At 45.7% G+C, this 15,465-nt stretch overlaps 2 protein-coding genes across 4 annotated transcripts; both read left to right on the top strand.

The window, feature by feature from the left end:
* Positions 1 to 543: 543 nt before the first annotated feature.
* LOC122408351 (coiled-coil domain-containing protein 170) lies at positions 544 to 7,952 on the top strand. Of its 3 annotated transcripts, none has more exons than XM_043415074.1 (15): positions 544 to 782; positions 2,249 to 2,344; positions 2,432 to 2,563; positions 2,673 to 2,861; positions 3,441 to 3,710; positions 4,194 to 4,338; positions 4,415 to 4,587; positions 4,687 to 4,887; positions 5,025 to 5,168; positions 5,409 to 5,486; positions 6,148 to 6,311; positions 6,397 to 6,505; positions 6,618 to 6,854; positions 6,951 to 7,120; positions 7,365 to 7,952. In XM_043415074.1, exons 1-15 carry the CDS (start codon positions 684 to 686, stop codon positions 7,510 to 7,512), a joined length of 2,355 nt encoding a protein of 784 aa, XP_043271009.1. In that variant the 5' UTR covers positions 544 to 683; the 3' UTR covers positions 7,513 to 7,952. The 3 variants fall into 3 exon arrangements, with proteins under 3 accessions (XP_043271009.1, XP_043271010.1, XP_043271011.1); XM_043415076.1 differs by lacking the exon at positions 544 to 782 and adding an exon at positions 1,668 to 1,783; XM_043415075.1 differs by lacking the exon at positions 5,409 to 5,486 and having other exon boundaries at positions 545 to 782.
* A 2,531-nt stretch (positions 7,953 to 10,483) lies between these two features.
* LOC122407526 (clumping factor B) lies at positions 10,484 to 12,023 on the top strand. The gene is made up of 3 exons (XM_043413807.1): positions 10,484 to 10,660; positions 10,834 to 11,403; positions 11,486 to 12,023. Exons 1-3 carry the CDS (start codon positions 10,594 to 10,596, stop codon positions 11,686 to 11,688), a joined length of 840 nt encoding a protein of 279 aa, XP_043269742.1. The 5' UTR covers positions 10,484 to 10,593; the 3' UTR covers positions 11,689 to 12,023.
* Positions 12,024 to 15,465: the final 3,442 nt, after the last annotated feature.

Raw genomic sequence — 15,465 nt, 5'->3', positions numbered from 1 at the left:
TTATTTTTAAAACTACAGCAATACAATATTTTCTTGTTTGAATTTTTTTGTACATATCCAATAAATTCAGCATATTGGAGGACGTGTACCGGATTCGCGTTTTTATTCCTCCCGTGTATGGTGGCATTAGCATAGAAATTGAAAAAATCACGGTATTTGTAGAGTGAAGCTGAAAAAATAATAAAAGTATCAAGAAATATAAAAATTCTCGTGATCGAGAAACGTGGTGAAAACTAAAAAATTGATCCCTCGAAATGTCGGCGGTCTTAGCAACGAAGTAGTAGCCGAAAATAGGCATAGGGAGGGGGAAAATCACGGGTTTTCTTAGGTCGATGCGAATTTGGATGATATAATTCTTGAACGAGTATTACATCGTCAGGGGTGTGCAGTTTTGGTGTTGGTGGAAGGTAGAAAGGTTGGAAGTTTCGTTAGTCGCGCGGGGCGAGCGCTGCACTCAAAAATCTCGCGTGTTCGACGCATATATATACATGCGCCGCCCTTCTCCCTCGTCGATGCCGTTGTCACGGTCACCTTGGCGCTTCGGGGAGTCTGCAACAAAAATGGGAAGCGAGAAGTATAGTCGTTGAAAGATTTTCCGGGTGAGTTGATCATGAGAAAAGAATAATTGTGTATATATTCCTTCAAATAAAAAAACAAGCGAGGAGAGCGCGGGAGAGATCAACATGACGGAATCTGAGGAACGAGGGCAGGATGGGATGCGGAGCAACACCGAAGAGGATCTCAAGATATTCGAAACTCTTTGTATCTCTTCGCCTCAACAGGTTCTCGAAACAAACTTGAAACTTCACTGGTTTTGCACTCGTTGATTTCACGCGAGCAGCACAAAAATGCACCCCGCGGCCACTGAATATCCATTGCAGAATAATTCCGCATTGTTTACGTTTCGTTTCTTTTGTTCCAAAGTTACAGAAAATAGCGGGAATTCACGAGAACGCGATCCGCTTTAGCACGTTCCAAGTCTCTCACAAGATTGTCCCGCGCACACTTGTTTTTCATCCGCGGTACTTTTTCCTCTTGAAAACACTCTGACAAAACCGATTCCGTAGGCTAGAAACGAGGTCGAAAACAAACGCGTCGAGGACAACTCGCTCGAGCTATATATTGACCGAAACCAACCGCGAACAACTCGAAGAAAAGGGGCGCCCGTTGCCATAGCGTTGAAACATCGATTTTATACCTCGTTGCATGTCGTTTTCCCAACACTCACCCACGTTTTTTCACTAAAAAACTTTCACATGGAAACTCATTCGCTCGAAAAATAAAAACATTTCTCCCAATCTGTCGAACGCAAAGGGAACTTTGAACTGATTCCTTCCATGTTTTTTTTTTTCCGATTTCGATGAAAACTTCGAGCACAAACGTCGAGTCTTCATTTTTACGAGACGATATTCCGGCGAGGAATGTCACCAAATCGATTTCCAATCGTCTCTCATAGCCAAATACTTATTACGCACATCGATACGAAGCACCACAAAAGGATAAAACGATGATAAATCGCTGCTAGAGCAGGAATGTAGCACGACGGGGCTGAACCGCGCATAGCACGAGTCGTCGCGAGTCACGTGACGAGGTCGTGTCGAGCGAGAGTGTACGTTCGTCCTAAATCTTGTAATACTATACAGAATTTATAAACATACCGACTCATTTAGTCCGACCCACCCTTCGCGGAATTTTGTGCAAATCCTTTTTTCAGGACGCTCAGTTTATTCGAGCTCCCGTCCGTTGGGAGCGTTCTCTTCGATCGTCGTCTCGTATATTAACGGTTTATTTAAAAACTTCTAGAATGTAGAGTCACTCGCACGAAGCATCGTGGACTTTTTTTTTCAACCAACAAAATCGTTCTCATTTTCCGGAAAGTTTTTCACAAAAAAATCACTGCAAAATGGCACTTTTATTGGTTAACCACGTTTTCGGGACTTTTTCTCCTCGAAAAAAATGTTTCACCGTCATTTCACAACTTCGATATTAAAGCTGAGAAATCTTTCCATTTTTTTCGTACAGCACTTCACGCTTCATCACTGTGCCTGTAAATATACCGAGCGGTCAATAAACGCTCATTTCTCGTTCGATCGTCAAGCACAAAGCATCAAAAATCGACAACAAAAAATGGCGTTTGACGCGTCCAGTCGATTCGTTAATCTCAAACGAACTGTCAAAATTGTATTTCATCGAAAAATTGACGAATTTTCGTTCCTTTTAATGTTGACTTTAAAAACAACGTTTTCAGTACGATCAGCAAGATGCCATGGCGCATGACGTGACGACGGCGTTGAGAAGCGAGCTGGCGGCCTTGGAGTACAAACGCGATCGTCTAACGTCCGAGGTAATCGCGAGCGAGCGAGATTTAATGAAAAATCTTACTTGTCAGAGGAGAGAAAAGGGCGAAAAGTGATGAAATTCGTAATTGAAGTTGCAAGAGATGAAGAGCAGCATGAGGTCTCGGGATCAGAGGGTGACCGAGCTCCAGGTCGAGGCCGATCAACTTCGGGAGCAGGCCGCGAGACAAACGGCCGTCATCGGGAGCCTCAAAAAACGAATTCAAGTCTGTTCCAAAATAATTGAACTACGATAATTGACGAATTAATTTGCTCCATTTTCGAATTAATGAAAAATAAAACAGAAAACAAATTAAATACTATTTTCACGTGCAGGAGCTCGAGGAACGGGAACGGAATTTGTACGCGTCCCAGGGAAGGAGCGAAATAACGGTCCAGGGCTTGCAGAGGGATTTGAAATACCACGAGGAAAAGCACCGGGAGTACGATAAAAAAATTCGCCAACTGGAGCACAGCATTTCCGAGGAGATTGAAATGAAAGAACGAGCTCGCGTTAATCTCCAGGTTCTACCAACTTTTCTCCCCGCTCTCTAATTCACTCCAACTAATCCGAGACTAAATTTAACCCTTGGTGTGCACACTTTAACAGCGAGACATTTCGTGCACACGGGGTCACTTTGAGCCCAGGTCATTTTTGACATCGAATATCTCGGTAACTATGCGCTTTTCGGAATAAAAGGTTTAGTCACTTTTTCCAGTGAGTTGATCCAACTTTGAGGCTGCAAAGTCGGATTTCCAAAAAAATCTTTTTTCATCGTTGAAAAACGTGCTCAAAGTCGATAGTGCGCGTAAAAAGCACTTTTCCGGTTAAATCTCTCGTGAAAAATTAAATTTTGAGTTTCGAAATAAATCCTTACAGAGTTTTGCAGACAAGGGTCCACGCTTTGAGGGGAAAATAGTCCACTTTAATATTGGGGGTTTACTTATGAGATGCTCATCTGCAAATGTTATTAATGTGAGAAAAAAATGTTGGGGTCAACCTGAGCCCAGATGCACACCACCAAGGGTTGAAAATAGACTCCAGAGAACCCAGTCGGTTTCTGATCCTTCCAATAACTCTCATTAAAACCCCGCTCAAAAAAGGAGTTCGTGAGGAGACTCGCTCACGCCTTGAACGCCGAGTACTGCGAAAGCTCGTACCACAGCCCGGAAGTCGTGATTCACAAGGCCGAGGAACTCGTCCAAGAGGTTAACAGACTTCGGACCAAGTCCTCGAACGTCGAGACGCACTTGGCGAGCGTCGAAGTCGACTCGCGCACCTGCCGGGACGCCCTCGATCGCGTCACCGCCGAGAGAGATCAACTCCAGAGACAAATCAATGGCCAATTGACCGAATTGGATCGACTTCGCCAGGTATTTCCTCCTCGATTCTGATCAACCACTCGCAGACTCAGGATCGATTCGACGGAGCGAAGAGTCTCGCAGGAATTAGCCAATTTGTCGGAAGCAAATAACGCTGAAGTTTGCAACGTTGGAGTCTAACGAAATGATCGAAAAAAACTCTCCAATAATCCCAGTAATTCTCCTATTTTGTTCCCTGCCAAATTTGCGATTCGTTGTTTTTCAAGCTGCACCAACGATTCGTGAAATAAAAAATTGGTGAATTTCAAACGTTTTTTTCGTTCATTTCGTTGGACTCCAACGTTGGAAACTTCAGCGTCGTGGAAGCAAATGAAAAATCCCGATTCGAATGACACAATTTTGGAGAAAGCGATTTTCATTAATGACAAGTGCAAATTCTGTTGTTTTTGAATCTTTTTAACGTTTTTACACTTCGACCAAGTTTTGTTCCCACACGAAAAAGCTTCATTGTCGTGTTCGTTGTTCTGGTTCAAGGACAAAGAGTGCCTGGAGATGCAGTACAGAGTGGCAGAGAGGGAAGTGACGGAGCTGAGGGACAAGCTGGTAAACGCGAACCGCAGCATAACGAGCGCAACGGGAAATATCTCGAGCCAGGAAGCCTTGATATGCCAATTGCGAGGTACCGTCGTCCGGGGGGGTTCGATTCACTGGTTTTTGGATTAAGTATCGAGAGATGAAGATTTTTGTCGTTGCAGAGGATGTGAAAAGCCGGGAAGAGAAAAGCCAACGAGTTCAGAACGAATTTCGTCACTTTCTTGAGTCCCTCGCCATTCTGGTGAGCAATCCGAGCCGATTCGTCGAGTCGCAGGAGAACGCGATCAAGGATCGGGTCCGGGAGATCCTCGCGGACGGCAAGGACAGCTCTGTGGTTCGTATCGTCGCGCGAGCATCTCGCTTCGTGCGAAAATCGATGCTTTGCTGGAAGGTTGGAAAAGAGTTTGACGAGCTCGTCGTTCCGTGTCGACAGAAAATCCATTCGCTGAGGGAGAAGATTGAAGCACTCACGGAATCGGCGAACCGACAGTCGGAACTCGCCGAAACGAGCATGACCAAAGTACGCTGCTTGGAGGATGAACGAGCTTCCTTGGAAGCTAGGATACGAAAAATCGAGGCTGAACTCACCGACTGCGAACTGACTAAGGAAGCTCTCAGAAGGGACAAGCATACGGTGAGTCACTTTCGTGCAATCGTTTTTCTCAGTCTTCGAGAACTTATTTTTCACCGTTCCACTCGAGTGGCTGGAGCTTGAAAATAAATGTACCAATAATTTTCATTATTTTATTAAAATACCGAATTTTTTTCTAGTTCACAATATTTCTCGAGCGTTTGGGTAAGGCGATGCAGATGGACGAAATATCTCGGGAAATAGGTCTCGATCTCCAGACTGAAGCCTTGCTCGTGCGAGCAGAGCAGCTCGCTCGTCTCGAGACCGACAAAATCGTCGACAAGGTGAGAGCCACTGCAGCTCTTTTTCTAGTTTTCTCAAGCACTGCAGGATTTTGAATGTGTGCGTATTTAAAGGCGGCGTCAGAAAACCGCCGCTTCGAGATCGATACGATAGCTCGAAATGAATCATCGACATTTAATTTCCACCGTGTTCTCGTTGATCAACGGTTTGCTTTGTGTGTTATCTGCTATCTTTGTGCGCTCGTCTTTTATGCCGTTTAACGACGATTCTCGCGAGAGCAGCTTGTGTGCTGCAACTACACGACCTTTCCGAGGATCAGACGCGAGAGATCCTTCAACGAGCTGCCTTGCCTCAAAGAAGTAAGCCGTAGGCTCAGCTCCGTTGCGCTCTCTATCGCCACAAAGTTTTCAAACGAGAAAACCAAAGTTTCAAACTCGGGGGGGCAATGCTTCGGCGACTGGCCAAAAAGTTGATGATCTTGATGGTGCTTGTCGTCGGACGATTCGATGTCGCACCGATGACTGGCCGTTCGTTAATAATTCACGATCGTAAATAACGTTTGAAATAAACATGAAAGAGGATTGTTTCTCGGTCGTTTATTCTCAAGGAAAAGCAGCACGAGAAAGTTTCCTAACGATGTGGCGGTAGTTAGTGTTTGGGTAACGCATGCATCATCCGTAGACGCAAACCATAATATTTTCCGTAGATAATATGAGATAGCGGAGAGCTTCGTTCATCCTGAGAATTATTATTTTAAAACAAGCAGTTGGGAATTATTGTTTCTTTGACGTACCTGCTCACCGTTGAGGTTCACCGACACCAGGCTCATCAGAAATATTCGAACAATCATCGAGCACCTATTCAATCTCATTCCTAAAGCAGTTGAAATTTTTGTCGTTGCACCACGAGTATAGTGCAATCCGCGCGAATCCCCGAGCTCGAGATCTCGAGAAAAATTCAATCTTTTAGCTCTAAGAATAGTCCATTTTTTGGCTGACGTGACGTTTTGACATTTGACAGACTTCCGTCGTTTATCAACTGCAACGCCGGGTACGAACTCTTCGCGAGCAGCTGCAGCGGAGGGATCTTCATCTCGATCTGCTCAGGAGAAAGTTGTCGCTGCAGGAGGATGGCTGTAGGATCAAATCGATGTTGCAAGCGGAAAGAGACGAGGCGAACATTCGGTACAGTTGAGGAACTTACTTTTTCCAGTGGTTATCAGTTTACGACGAATCAAATGGATTTTTTGTGTTTTCTCAATGAGCCCAGAGCGAAAAAGGCTGTGAAACAGGTGGATCGACTGACGATTCAATTGGCCGAGGAAAAATCGCGCAATCGTGAATTGAGTGCCCAGTTAACCGAGGCTGCCGATTACAAGGTCATTGATTGAAGGTTTTTCACACTCCGTTTAGAACGGGGCTAGAGAGCGCCTCAATTAGTTTTGATCTGCTCGAACGATTCCGCCTTTATGAAAATGTTTTTCAACGCAGATCGCTGCCCTCGAGCGCAGTCGAAAGATCGAAGAGCTCCAGAAACGTCTCGTCGAGAGCGAGATGCTGAGAACTCGTTATGCCAGAAAGCTGACAATGCTGAAGGACCAAATGCGCACGAGCACGGAAACCGCCGAGCAGGAGAGGTCGATCAACGATCATTCTCTCCAACTTTTGAGGGACGAACTCGCCCAGGTCAAACAAAATCTTTCGGAAATTACGCGAAGGGAATCTCAGGTTACGATCCCACCAAAACTTCACGCAAAACTCCTCGCTCTTGTGGAACACTGAAAAATCTTATTTTTTATCTTCTTTCCTATGGCACGACAACAGTTACAGAGCTTCCGGGTTTCCGTTGCTAAATTATTATCCGAGCCAATTTGTACGCCGGATTACGAGATAATATCTCGTCTGCAGAAAATGGTCTCGGCGCATCGAGACTTCACGATGCTATCGCGAAGATACGACGAGCCTCTCGAAACGAGTCCATCCAGATGCACGAGGTAATTCCGCGACCGTTTCTTATTCGACATTGTTTGAGGGTTGCGTCGAAATGCAACCCTAAATATTTACGGTTTTGTATCGTCCATGCCTCGAAAGCAAAAGCATTTTCGACCGTCGCAATTGAGCAGATCAAAGTTGAAAACACTCGTTTCAACGTTTCAGCCAATTTTCCGTGTCTTCGCCACGACAAAAGTATCGAATATTGTACACAACTGGGTGAACATGAAAAATCGAATGTTGCAGCATCCACCCGGTGCATTCGTCGCATCCTCCGCGTTCGCCAGGATCGCGATGCACTCGTTACGACGACAGTGGCTTTGCGGATCCTCCAGACCTCCGGGACATCGAGGACGAGTACAAAAGGCCTTCTCGAAGTAGCTTGCTTCCATGACGTCCGATGCAGTGCAGCACGGTGCAGCGACCTCGATTCTAAATATATAAACACGAATCTCCAATCCAGTGGAATAAAATCGACATTTTCACATGGATTTTCATTGAAACGTTAAATTGGCTACGAAGCTAGTGTTCGCATTGTGTTCGAATGAGAGCGTCGCCTGCCGAGGGGCCCGGAGGCAAGGGAATGCAGCTCATCCTCGCGTGTCAGGCTCGCTCTCGCAACAATAATAACGTGCACGAACGAAGGAAGTTTCGTAGGAAAATATGACGTTGTACGTAATGAAATGTGCGCGGGTTCTTCGCACCCCGCGAGCGTTGGGACTGTGCAAATGTCTCTCGTTAGCCTCCCACTCACAGGGGGCTCCTAAAAACTTGGTACAATGTCCAGCTTCAGCTATAATCGTACTGTAAATAAATATCAGCTCGATATACTCATCGCGAATGGTTGTTTTCTAACATTTTCGATAAGCGAAGCCCCTCGAACGCTGATTTGGGCGAAATGATAAAGCTGAGAGCTTCGAAAAATTGGATATTTTCGGTTCTAAGTAATCGAGTGATCGAGAACGAAGAAACGAAAAACTTGCGATCCCCTTGCGTCTCAAAAGTGTTCTAAAACCGATTTTCGTATCTTTCGGTAAGGATGGCAAACGAAACGCTTTTTCACGTGAATTTTTCGAGTTCTGAGAGTCCCAGGGAACGGAGATTTGGCAGATGGTTGAATCTCGACCGAAGTCACGGTAATTCGGGAGCACAGCGTCGGTGCGTCGAGCCTCTCGTCGACGATTGAACATATTTTCTTGCCTCGACGATGGCAGAAGCTGTGATTCCCTGGTGAAACTCGTACGACTTCTCGGACACAGAACGAGTCGCACACGTACGAGCGAAATTGCAAAGATCAATACTGGGAAACGTCGGCGTTATCGGGAATTATCTGCCTGGCGACTGATCCGCGCGTTTCGATTTCTCGCTATTAAATTTTTTGTCTCCTCCGACAGATCGATGAGCAATGAAAATAATAGTGCTCTACGACGCTTCGAAGCTTCCGTTGCGATTCGAAAAAGATGGAAACTTTTCGACCAGGTTACTTCCGCTTTCTCCAGCGACGTTGGGACGCGTGAATTTGCTCCGGAGCTGATGTTCCTCTTTCCCGCGAGGCTTTCACCCGTCCTGACGCGCGTTTTATGCGACTCGTTAATGCCAATCGTCCGCATGAAATACAGACAATCTTGAAACTCGCCCGGAGCTCGGAGGGGGGAGAAGGAATTTCACAAATCATCCTTCGACTTCGAATTGATTTGATTTCGTTTCTAACGTTTCGTGCCCTCTCGAGTGCCCGTATTATCGATCCATCGATCGATTATTTTAGTGGCGATTCGGCGCTCCCGATAATTTTTAGTTTCTACTTCAATCTCAATCTCCTCTTCGCTGTCTGCTTAATATCTAATCTGTCCGCAGCATTTCTGCGTGCGTACTCTAACCCAATTTCGCCGTCGATTGATCCTCTTCGACAGATAATATAAAAAAATATTTGAACTCGTAATCGTAGAAAAACAGCGTGGCCGCGTCGATAACGCGTTTGAAAACCCGAGGCGAAGAGCATTTTCATCGCCCGCGGGAGCGCAGCCGCTTCAGGGGACGAAAAATTCCGCAACTAAGGACCAAGTTTTATTGGAGAAACAGTAATGATTACGAGAGCGTTCGGCGACAGTGAACTTGGACGCTGCTACAAACGGCCGTGGATTTCCGCGTGCGTCATCCTTGCTCAATGCTAGGATCAAGATAAAATATCCGATTGCAACACCAATAAAGATAATGGCGATGCGCGGACGCCCTCGGGTGTGACTTCGAAGCTGCGAAGCCCGTGCGCCTCTCGATCGCCGACGCGGAAGTTCACTCGATCAGTGAATTTCTATTTTTCTCCACATTCCTGCGTGAAAAAAGGGCCAAACGTGCGTCAAGCTTCAATGTCGTTAGGCACAGAGTTCCAGCAGGGCTTATCAGTATCTCGAACGAAAAAGATTTTTCGAGCTCTTCGGGAGGCTCTCGCGGGCTGTTCGATTCTCAAGTGTGTGTTGAACGGAAACATAAAATGGCGCAATCACCGAGACACCGGAGATAACAGCCTTGTAATTAACCTCGTTTTTTCTTCGTTCGGCCCTCGAAACGTGGATCGGAGACGAAATTCAAAGCTTCCAGTTTCTTCGTTTTCTTTGAACTATCGATCAACGAGTGCGATTGATTTCTAACGCGCGATTCGTGCGATTATTTTATAAAATAAATATTTATCGCCGACTCGTTCGCGGACGAGGATTCTCCTTCGGGCTCGCGCGGAGCAATCGATAGCACGATTTTCGATAAGATTAAGACACGGATCTACAGCAATTTATGATTAACACGCATTCTTCAATCGAACGCGTGCGGCGGGAGGGGGATCGATTCAACGTAGGGAGTAATCTTCCTACGTTGAATGGCTGATGGTTGATGGCTGATCGATACTAAAGGGATTTTTCAAAATTTTCAACATTCGTTGGAAGCAGGAGTATGAATCATGCGTCCCGCAGGTGTATTTTGATCGACGAGGGAGCGGAACGCGCGTCGAGGCAAGAGCGATCGAGTCGGAAAGACTCGAGACAGCTTTTTAATATATTTTTATGTAAAACAGGGGGAAAGGAGAAAAAGAGGCTTATCGCTGGCAGGCTGACGGCTCGGGGCAGCAGCAGGCGTTAAAAAATTCGTTCAGGAGGCAACATTATCGCGGAGCGTCGTCGAATCGTAACTTCTCCTAGGCGATGCCCGCGCGGCTCGTATCGATGTCGTTATTGTTGATAAAGCCGGCAGCTAAACGCGCAGAGGTGCGAGTTCGCGTCCGTTTTTTGTTATCTCATTATCGGCGGTGGCTTTGTAGGAGGCGATTAAAGGTGGTGGGGGGTGCGTCGAGAGAATTCGTGAAAAGGTCGGCGCTACCGCGCCAGCTTCCATTTCGGTGTCGATCACTCCCGCGTCACAGTCTTTGTGTCATTACACCGTTTGAAATATCTTCCCATCGGTTGTCGCGAAGACGCAGAAGGATTTGACGATGCTTTCCCGTCGCCTGGCGCTCTCGCTCGTTCTGGCGGTCGCCTTGTTCGCCCGATTCGATCAAGGTCAGTGGACTCTTCGACTGAATCACCTCCCCCCGGGGATCCTCGGCTTCGCACCTCGGAAGCTCCGTTTTCTCATATTTTTTTGAAAACTCCATCTCTGTACTGCGGGCATTGCGACCCGCGCTCGTGCCCTCATTCTGTCTCGACCTATACACGCTTCTGTCGCATTTCAGGCGCCGCACTCAAGTGTCGTGTTTGCAATTCCCTTACGAATAAGGACTGTGCCGATGCGCCGGACAATATTGACCCGGTCGACTGCAGCGGGGGCGGAACTACGACACCCGCTCCCGGAACGACTCCGAAACCTAATCCTGGCACGACTGAGAAACCTGATTCAGGAACGACTCCGAAACCTAATCCCGGCACGACTCCGAAACCCGATTCCGGTACGACTCTAAAACCCGATTCCGGTACGACTCTAAAACCCGATTCCGGTACGACTCCAAAATCCGATTCCGGTACGACTCCAAAATCCGATTCCGGTACGACTCTAAAACCCGATTCCGGTACGACTCCAAAATCCGATTCCGGTACGACTCCAAGACCCAATTCCGGTACGACTCTAAAACCCAATTCCGGTACGACTCCGAAATCCGGCGGCGACTCGGAACCTGGAACCGGAGGTGACTCGGGTTCTGACGGAAAGGCGGAGTCCGCGGTTCAGCCCAAGGCGAACCGACGGCGCCGTGGCACCGTCTCCGTCCGCGATTCCGAGCACACGTGTTACAAGCTCACCTACAAATGTAAGTTCAATCCTAAAGCTTCCATTAGCAAAAGTGAACAGGAAAAACACTAAAATTCCGTAACAACGACGTTCCGTTGTAGCGAACGAAGATGACGTCATCGAAAGGGGCTGCATCGCGAATACGGAAAATGCTTGCGACCAGTTGAAGCAGCAACAGGGTAGGAGCGAAGCCAATTGTTACTTCTGTGACAATGAAGATGGCTGCAACTCTTCCTCGAGCCTCAGCCTCGGATTCATCTCGATCCTCGCTCCAACCGCGCTCGTCGCCATTTTTAGATGGTAGAGGCCAAATCCCAACCACGTTTTCTTTTATTCCTCGTACACTTTTTCGCTTCTATTCGATCGGGGTTCGGCGGCTTCGAATGTTTCGTGATGGCAAGTTAACTCGCCGAGTAATGGGATCCGGATCGACATCTTGGTTGAGCCACTCCGTTGAGACCTCGAAGTTAACTTGGAGGCGTTCTTTGTACGAAATGTGGGATTTTTTAAGATAAAATTGAAAGAAATTTACTGAGATAAACTTGTAAGAGATACTTATTTCTAGCCTCGAGAGCCGTGCCGTTTAGTACAATTTTTTACAGTGTATTATCAACAATAAAGACATTATGGCCAAAGAGATATCGCGAATGTTATTTACTGTCAAGGACAATTTCAGATTAAACATATCCTGCGACGAAGCTCGAACGATCGATCATTTTTACAGCTGATATTATCGTTTTATATCTTCGAAATATCGAGTCACAATAAAAAAGGTAATTCGAGACTTTGACCATCCGAAAAATCAGAATGGAAAAAATATTTGAATGCGTTTTTTTTTACGACTCTGGATTCGATGCTGGATGCAACGAATGAGGAGGGAAAAATATCTCAAAGTAAAAATCTCACCGTACAAAGTCCTTTTTTTTGATTTTTTAGTTTCAGAAGTTTCAGAAGTGGAAATGCGTCTTTTGTCTGTTATCTCGAAGTTTATTTTAAGCTCGGAGCTTATCTACGCTTCGCTCGATTCTCTAGTAATCCGAGAATTTGTCGTTTTTGTTAATCATGCGTTATACTTGACATTAAAAAAAGCCGCTCAACTTTTTGCTTTTTTCGGGATCGAAGAAACAATCGAAATTTATTCTCACAATTATTCAAATCATGCGTAACTTTTTCTTGAGATTGATCAATTTTGAATACTTCCGCAGTCAAATCGTCAAGCAAAATGTGACAATAGCCATTTTCTATTCATATGCGTATGCATATGTAGATTTTAAACCAGCTGGCTCAGAGTGCTGTCAAATCTTCCACCGTTTGTGTCCTCATTACTCATCCTTAACCTCGAATAGGCGTTTTTCTTTTTAAGGAGTTTCGGTACAAAAGTCTAAATATTAAGAAATTGATCAAACTTGGTGATAATGTTGCTCAACATCAAGTGCAAAAACACAATTTTTTTCAAAATTTTCTTCTACTTAGTTATCGAGTAGTTACGCATTAAAGCAGATTTCTTATGCCCGGAATGTATACCTACATATATGAAAACGCTGTGCTTATACACGTGAACTTTAGTGACCAATTACTCGATAACTGTGTAGAAGAAAAATCTTAAAAAATTTGTATTGCCAAATTTGGCACTAAAGAATATGTTCACCAAATTTTATAAAATTCTAAACCTTTTGAAATTTTTTATGTTTTTAGCATGGTTTAGCATGGCAACATTGTATTGCCTGTACCGAAACTCCTTAAATTCCCAAGTGATTTTCACCGATAACAAGGCTTCCTCAGGACATCGTTGACATGCAAAAACGTGCGATTTTCTTATTCTCGTTTTTGGCTCTTTAAAGTTGGGAGGACTTAAGGAGTTTCGGTACAAAAGTCTAAATATTAAGAAATTGATAAAACTTGGTGATAATGTTGTTCAACATCAAGTGCAAAAACACAATTTTTTTCAAAATTTTCTTCTACTTAGTTATCGAGTAATTACGCATTAAAGCAGATTTCTTATGCCCGGAATGTATACCTATATATATGAAAACGCTATGCTTATACACGTGAACTTTAGTGATCAATTACTCGATAACTGTGTAGAAGAAAAATCTTTAAAAATTTGTATTGCCAAATTTGGCACTAAAGAATGTGTTCACCAAATTTTATAAAATTCTAAACTTTTTGAAATTTTTTATGTTTTTAGCATGGTTTAGCATGGCAACATTGTATTGCCTGTACCGAAACTCCTTAATTGATTCCAAACGGTCGCACAGGAAGTGTGCCTGCCACAAGAGTCTGTGTGCAACCCTTAAAAAAATGTGATTTCTCGACGACTACAATAATTCCGGGAACAGATGCACGCTGTAAATTTCTAGCATATTCGAAAATGTCGATTCTTAAAATTGGAATTTTCGATGTCCATTGGATTCGCGTGAACTTGCTTGGTTTCAAAAATCTGTTGGTTTCTCTCTGCGCTGCATTAATGGAAAATTATCGTTGGAACTGAATTCGTGAGAATTTCGATCGCCCCGTCGATCGCTAGTGGATGAAAGAGATGAAAAAAGTGTCCGTTGGGCTGCAGGGTTCGCTCGTCGCGTGTGTAAAAGCACCGAATGACAGAAGCGTAATTGGCGGCAAAAAAAGCGAGGGAAACGTGATAATTTGGTAAAACTGTCATCGCAGAAGGGACGAAACGAGCTGAGATATTTTGCGAATGAGATTACGCTCGTGCTGCGAAAATGTGAAAAACTAATGGCCGTGAGATTGGTGCGAAATGGGAGAATTTAAAAAATTGTAGCCGCGGGAGCGTCTAGCGGGAAACAGCATGACGAGAAGAATGATTTTTTCGCATGGTCGAGTGTAATTCTCGGCGTTAATTTGAGCGTTGGTTCGCCGCGCGCATACGCTTTTAAATCGGCCTGCGAGAAGCCAGGAAGAGGCGGAAATCTGTCGTAGATGAGAGCTCCCGCGCACAACGATGATTACGCGATTAATTCGTTGATGCTTCACCGTTCGCTCGTTATGCACACTAAAAGTAAACGCTCGCGCACGCGGAGGGGCTAATTAGTTTCCGTATTACGGGACTTTCGACTCCATCTCCAGAGACCGCGACGCACCCTCACTGGAATAATATTGTTCCACACGCGGAATGTCGCTAAATCCACGATCGAGTTTAAAGTTTAATCCAAGTTCGATTCACTCGCAAGTCTGCTCCGATGAGCTTCTTCGAAAAATCGAAGAATTCAATAATTTAAAAAAAATGACAAAAAATCGTAATGAAATTCGGAAGGAACGGCTCGCCCGGCAATTTCCATTTTGGCGTTGCTCCCAGGCGTAAACTTTCATCGCAGGTGTCGAAGCGCGATTGGCGCAGGGGATGAAATAATCTTGTAAAATAGCAATATTACGCTTGACTGAGTTCAATACGAGTTTTAGCCTCGGGGTGTGAGGAGATCTCGTTTCGCGCCGGGCGCCTTTCCATTTGTAGGAAATCCTTTTAAGACGTCGCCTTTTCGCAGGTTCTTCGTCTTCGCGCGTCGAGCTTTCCTCCAGAGTATTTCGCGATAGCCACAAACGAGGCTGAACTCTTCTTCACGCTGGTCCGGGGCGATTGTGAGCTCCGGGGGTTGGAATTGTCGCCACGGCCGTCGCGATTACGCTGAAAAGTATTGAGGAAGGTTTGAAAGATGATAAATAGTTGGTGGTGAGAGCGAGGGCGAGTGGCTCTCGGTTGACTCCGTAAGAATGGAAAGAGCGATCCGCGAGGGCGGAAATTGGGTCACCAGGAGTCGCGAGGGCCTCCGCGGGGGCCGGGGCGTTCCAGGGTTCATCCGTCAGCCGAGGTAAACGTTCTCCGGCTGGTCTCATCAATTTTCTGAGCTCATCCCTGGGTCCTCCGGGTGCTGGGGCACACGCATGTGCACAGAAGTGCTCCGGCTCGCTCGCCTCCCTTTTCGGTAGACCGCGAGTTTCCTCGTGGATGGAGTATAGCTGTACCGTGGATCATGTGACGTCAGGATGCCCGCGATGGAAAAGGGGGAGGGAGCGAGAGCGAGGGAGAGCGTGTGTGGTGCAGGAGCGCGGGAGGTTCGAGCCC

The sequence above is a fragment of the Venturia canescens genome, chromosome 3, assembly GCF_019457755.1.
Source record: "Venturia canescens isolate UGA chromosome 3, ASM1945775v1, whole genome shotgun sequence".
Taxonomy (NCBI): Eukaryota; Metazoa; Arthropoda; class Insecta; order Hymenoptera; family Ichneumonidae; genus Venturia; species Venturia canescens.
Note: the sequence above shows the minus strand (reverse complement) of the source record. Positions and strands in the feature narration are given on the sequence as shown.

Excerpts from the sequence above, each read along its gene's own strand:
- LOC122408351 (XM_043415074.1), top strand. The coding sequence starts at position 684 with ATGACGGAATCTGAGGAACGAGGGCAGGATGGGATGCGGAGCAACACC. Across the intron at positions 783-2,248 it reads GTATCTCTTCGCCTCAACAG|TACGATCAGCAAGATGCCAT; the intron begins GTTCTCGAAACA and ends CAACGTTTTCAG. Across the intron at positions 6,506-6,617 it reads CCGAGGCTGCCGATTACAAG|ATCGCTGCCCTCGAGCGCAG; the intron begins GTCATTGATTGA and ends TTTTCAACGCAG.
- LOC122407526 (XM_043413807.1), top strand. The coding sequence starts at position 10,594 with ATGCTTTCCCGTCGCCTGGCGCTCTCGCTCGTTCTGGCGGTCGCCTTG. Across the intron at positions 10,661-10,833 it reads GTTCGCCCGATTCGATCAAG|GCGCCGCACTCAAGTGTCGT; the intron begins GTCAGTGGACTC and ends GTCGCATTTCAG. Across the intron at positions 11,404-11,485 it reads TTACAAGCTCACCTACAAAT|CGAACGAAGATGACGTCATC; the intron begins GTAAGTTCAATC and ends GTTCCGTTGTAG.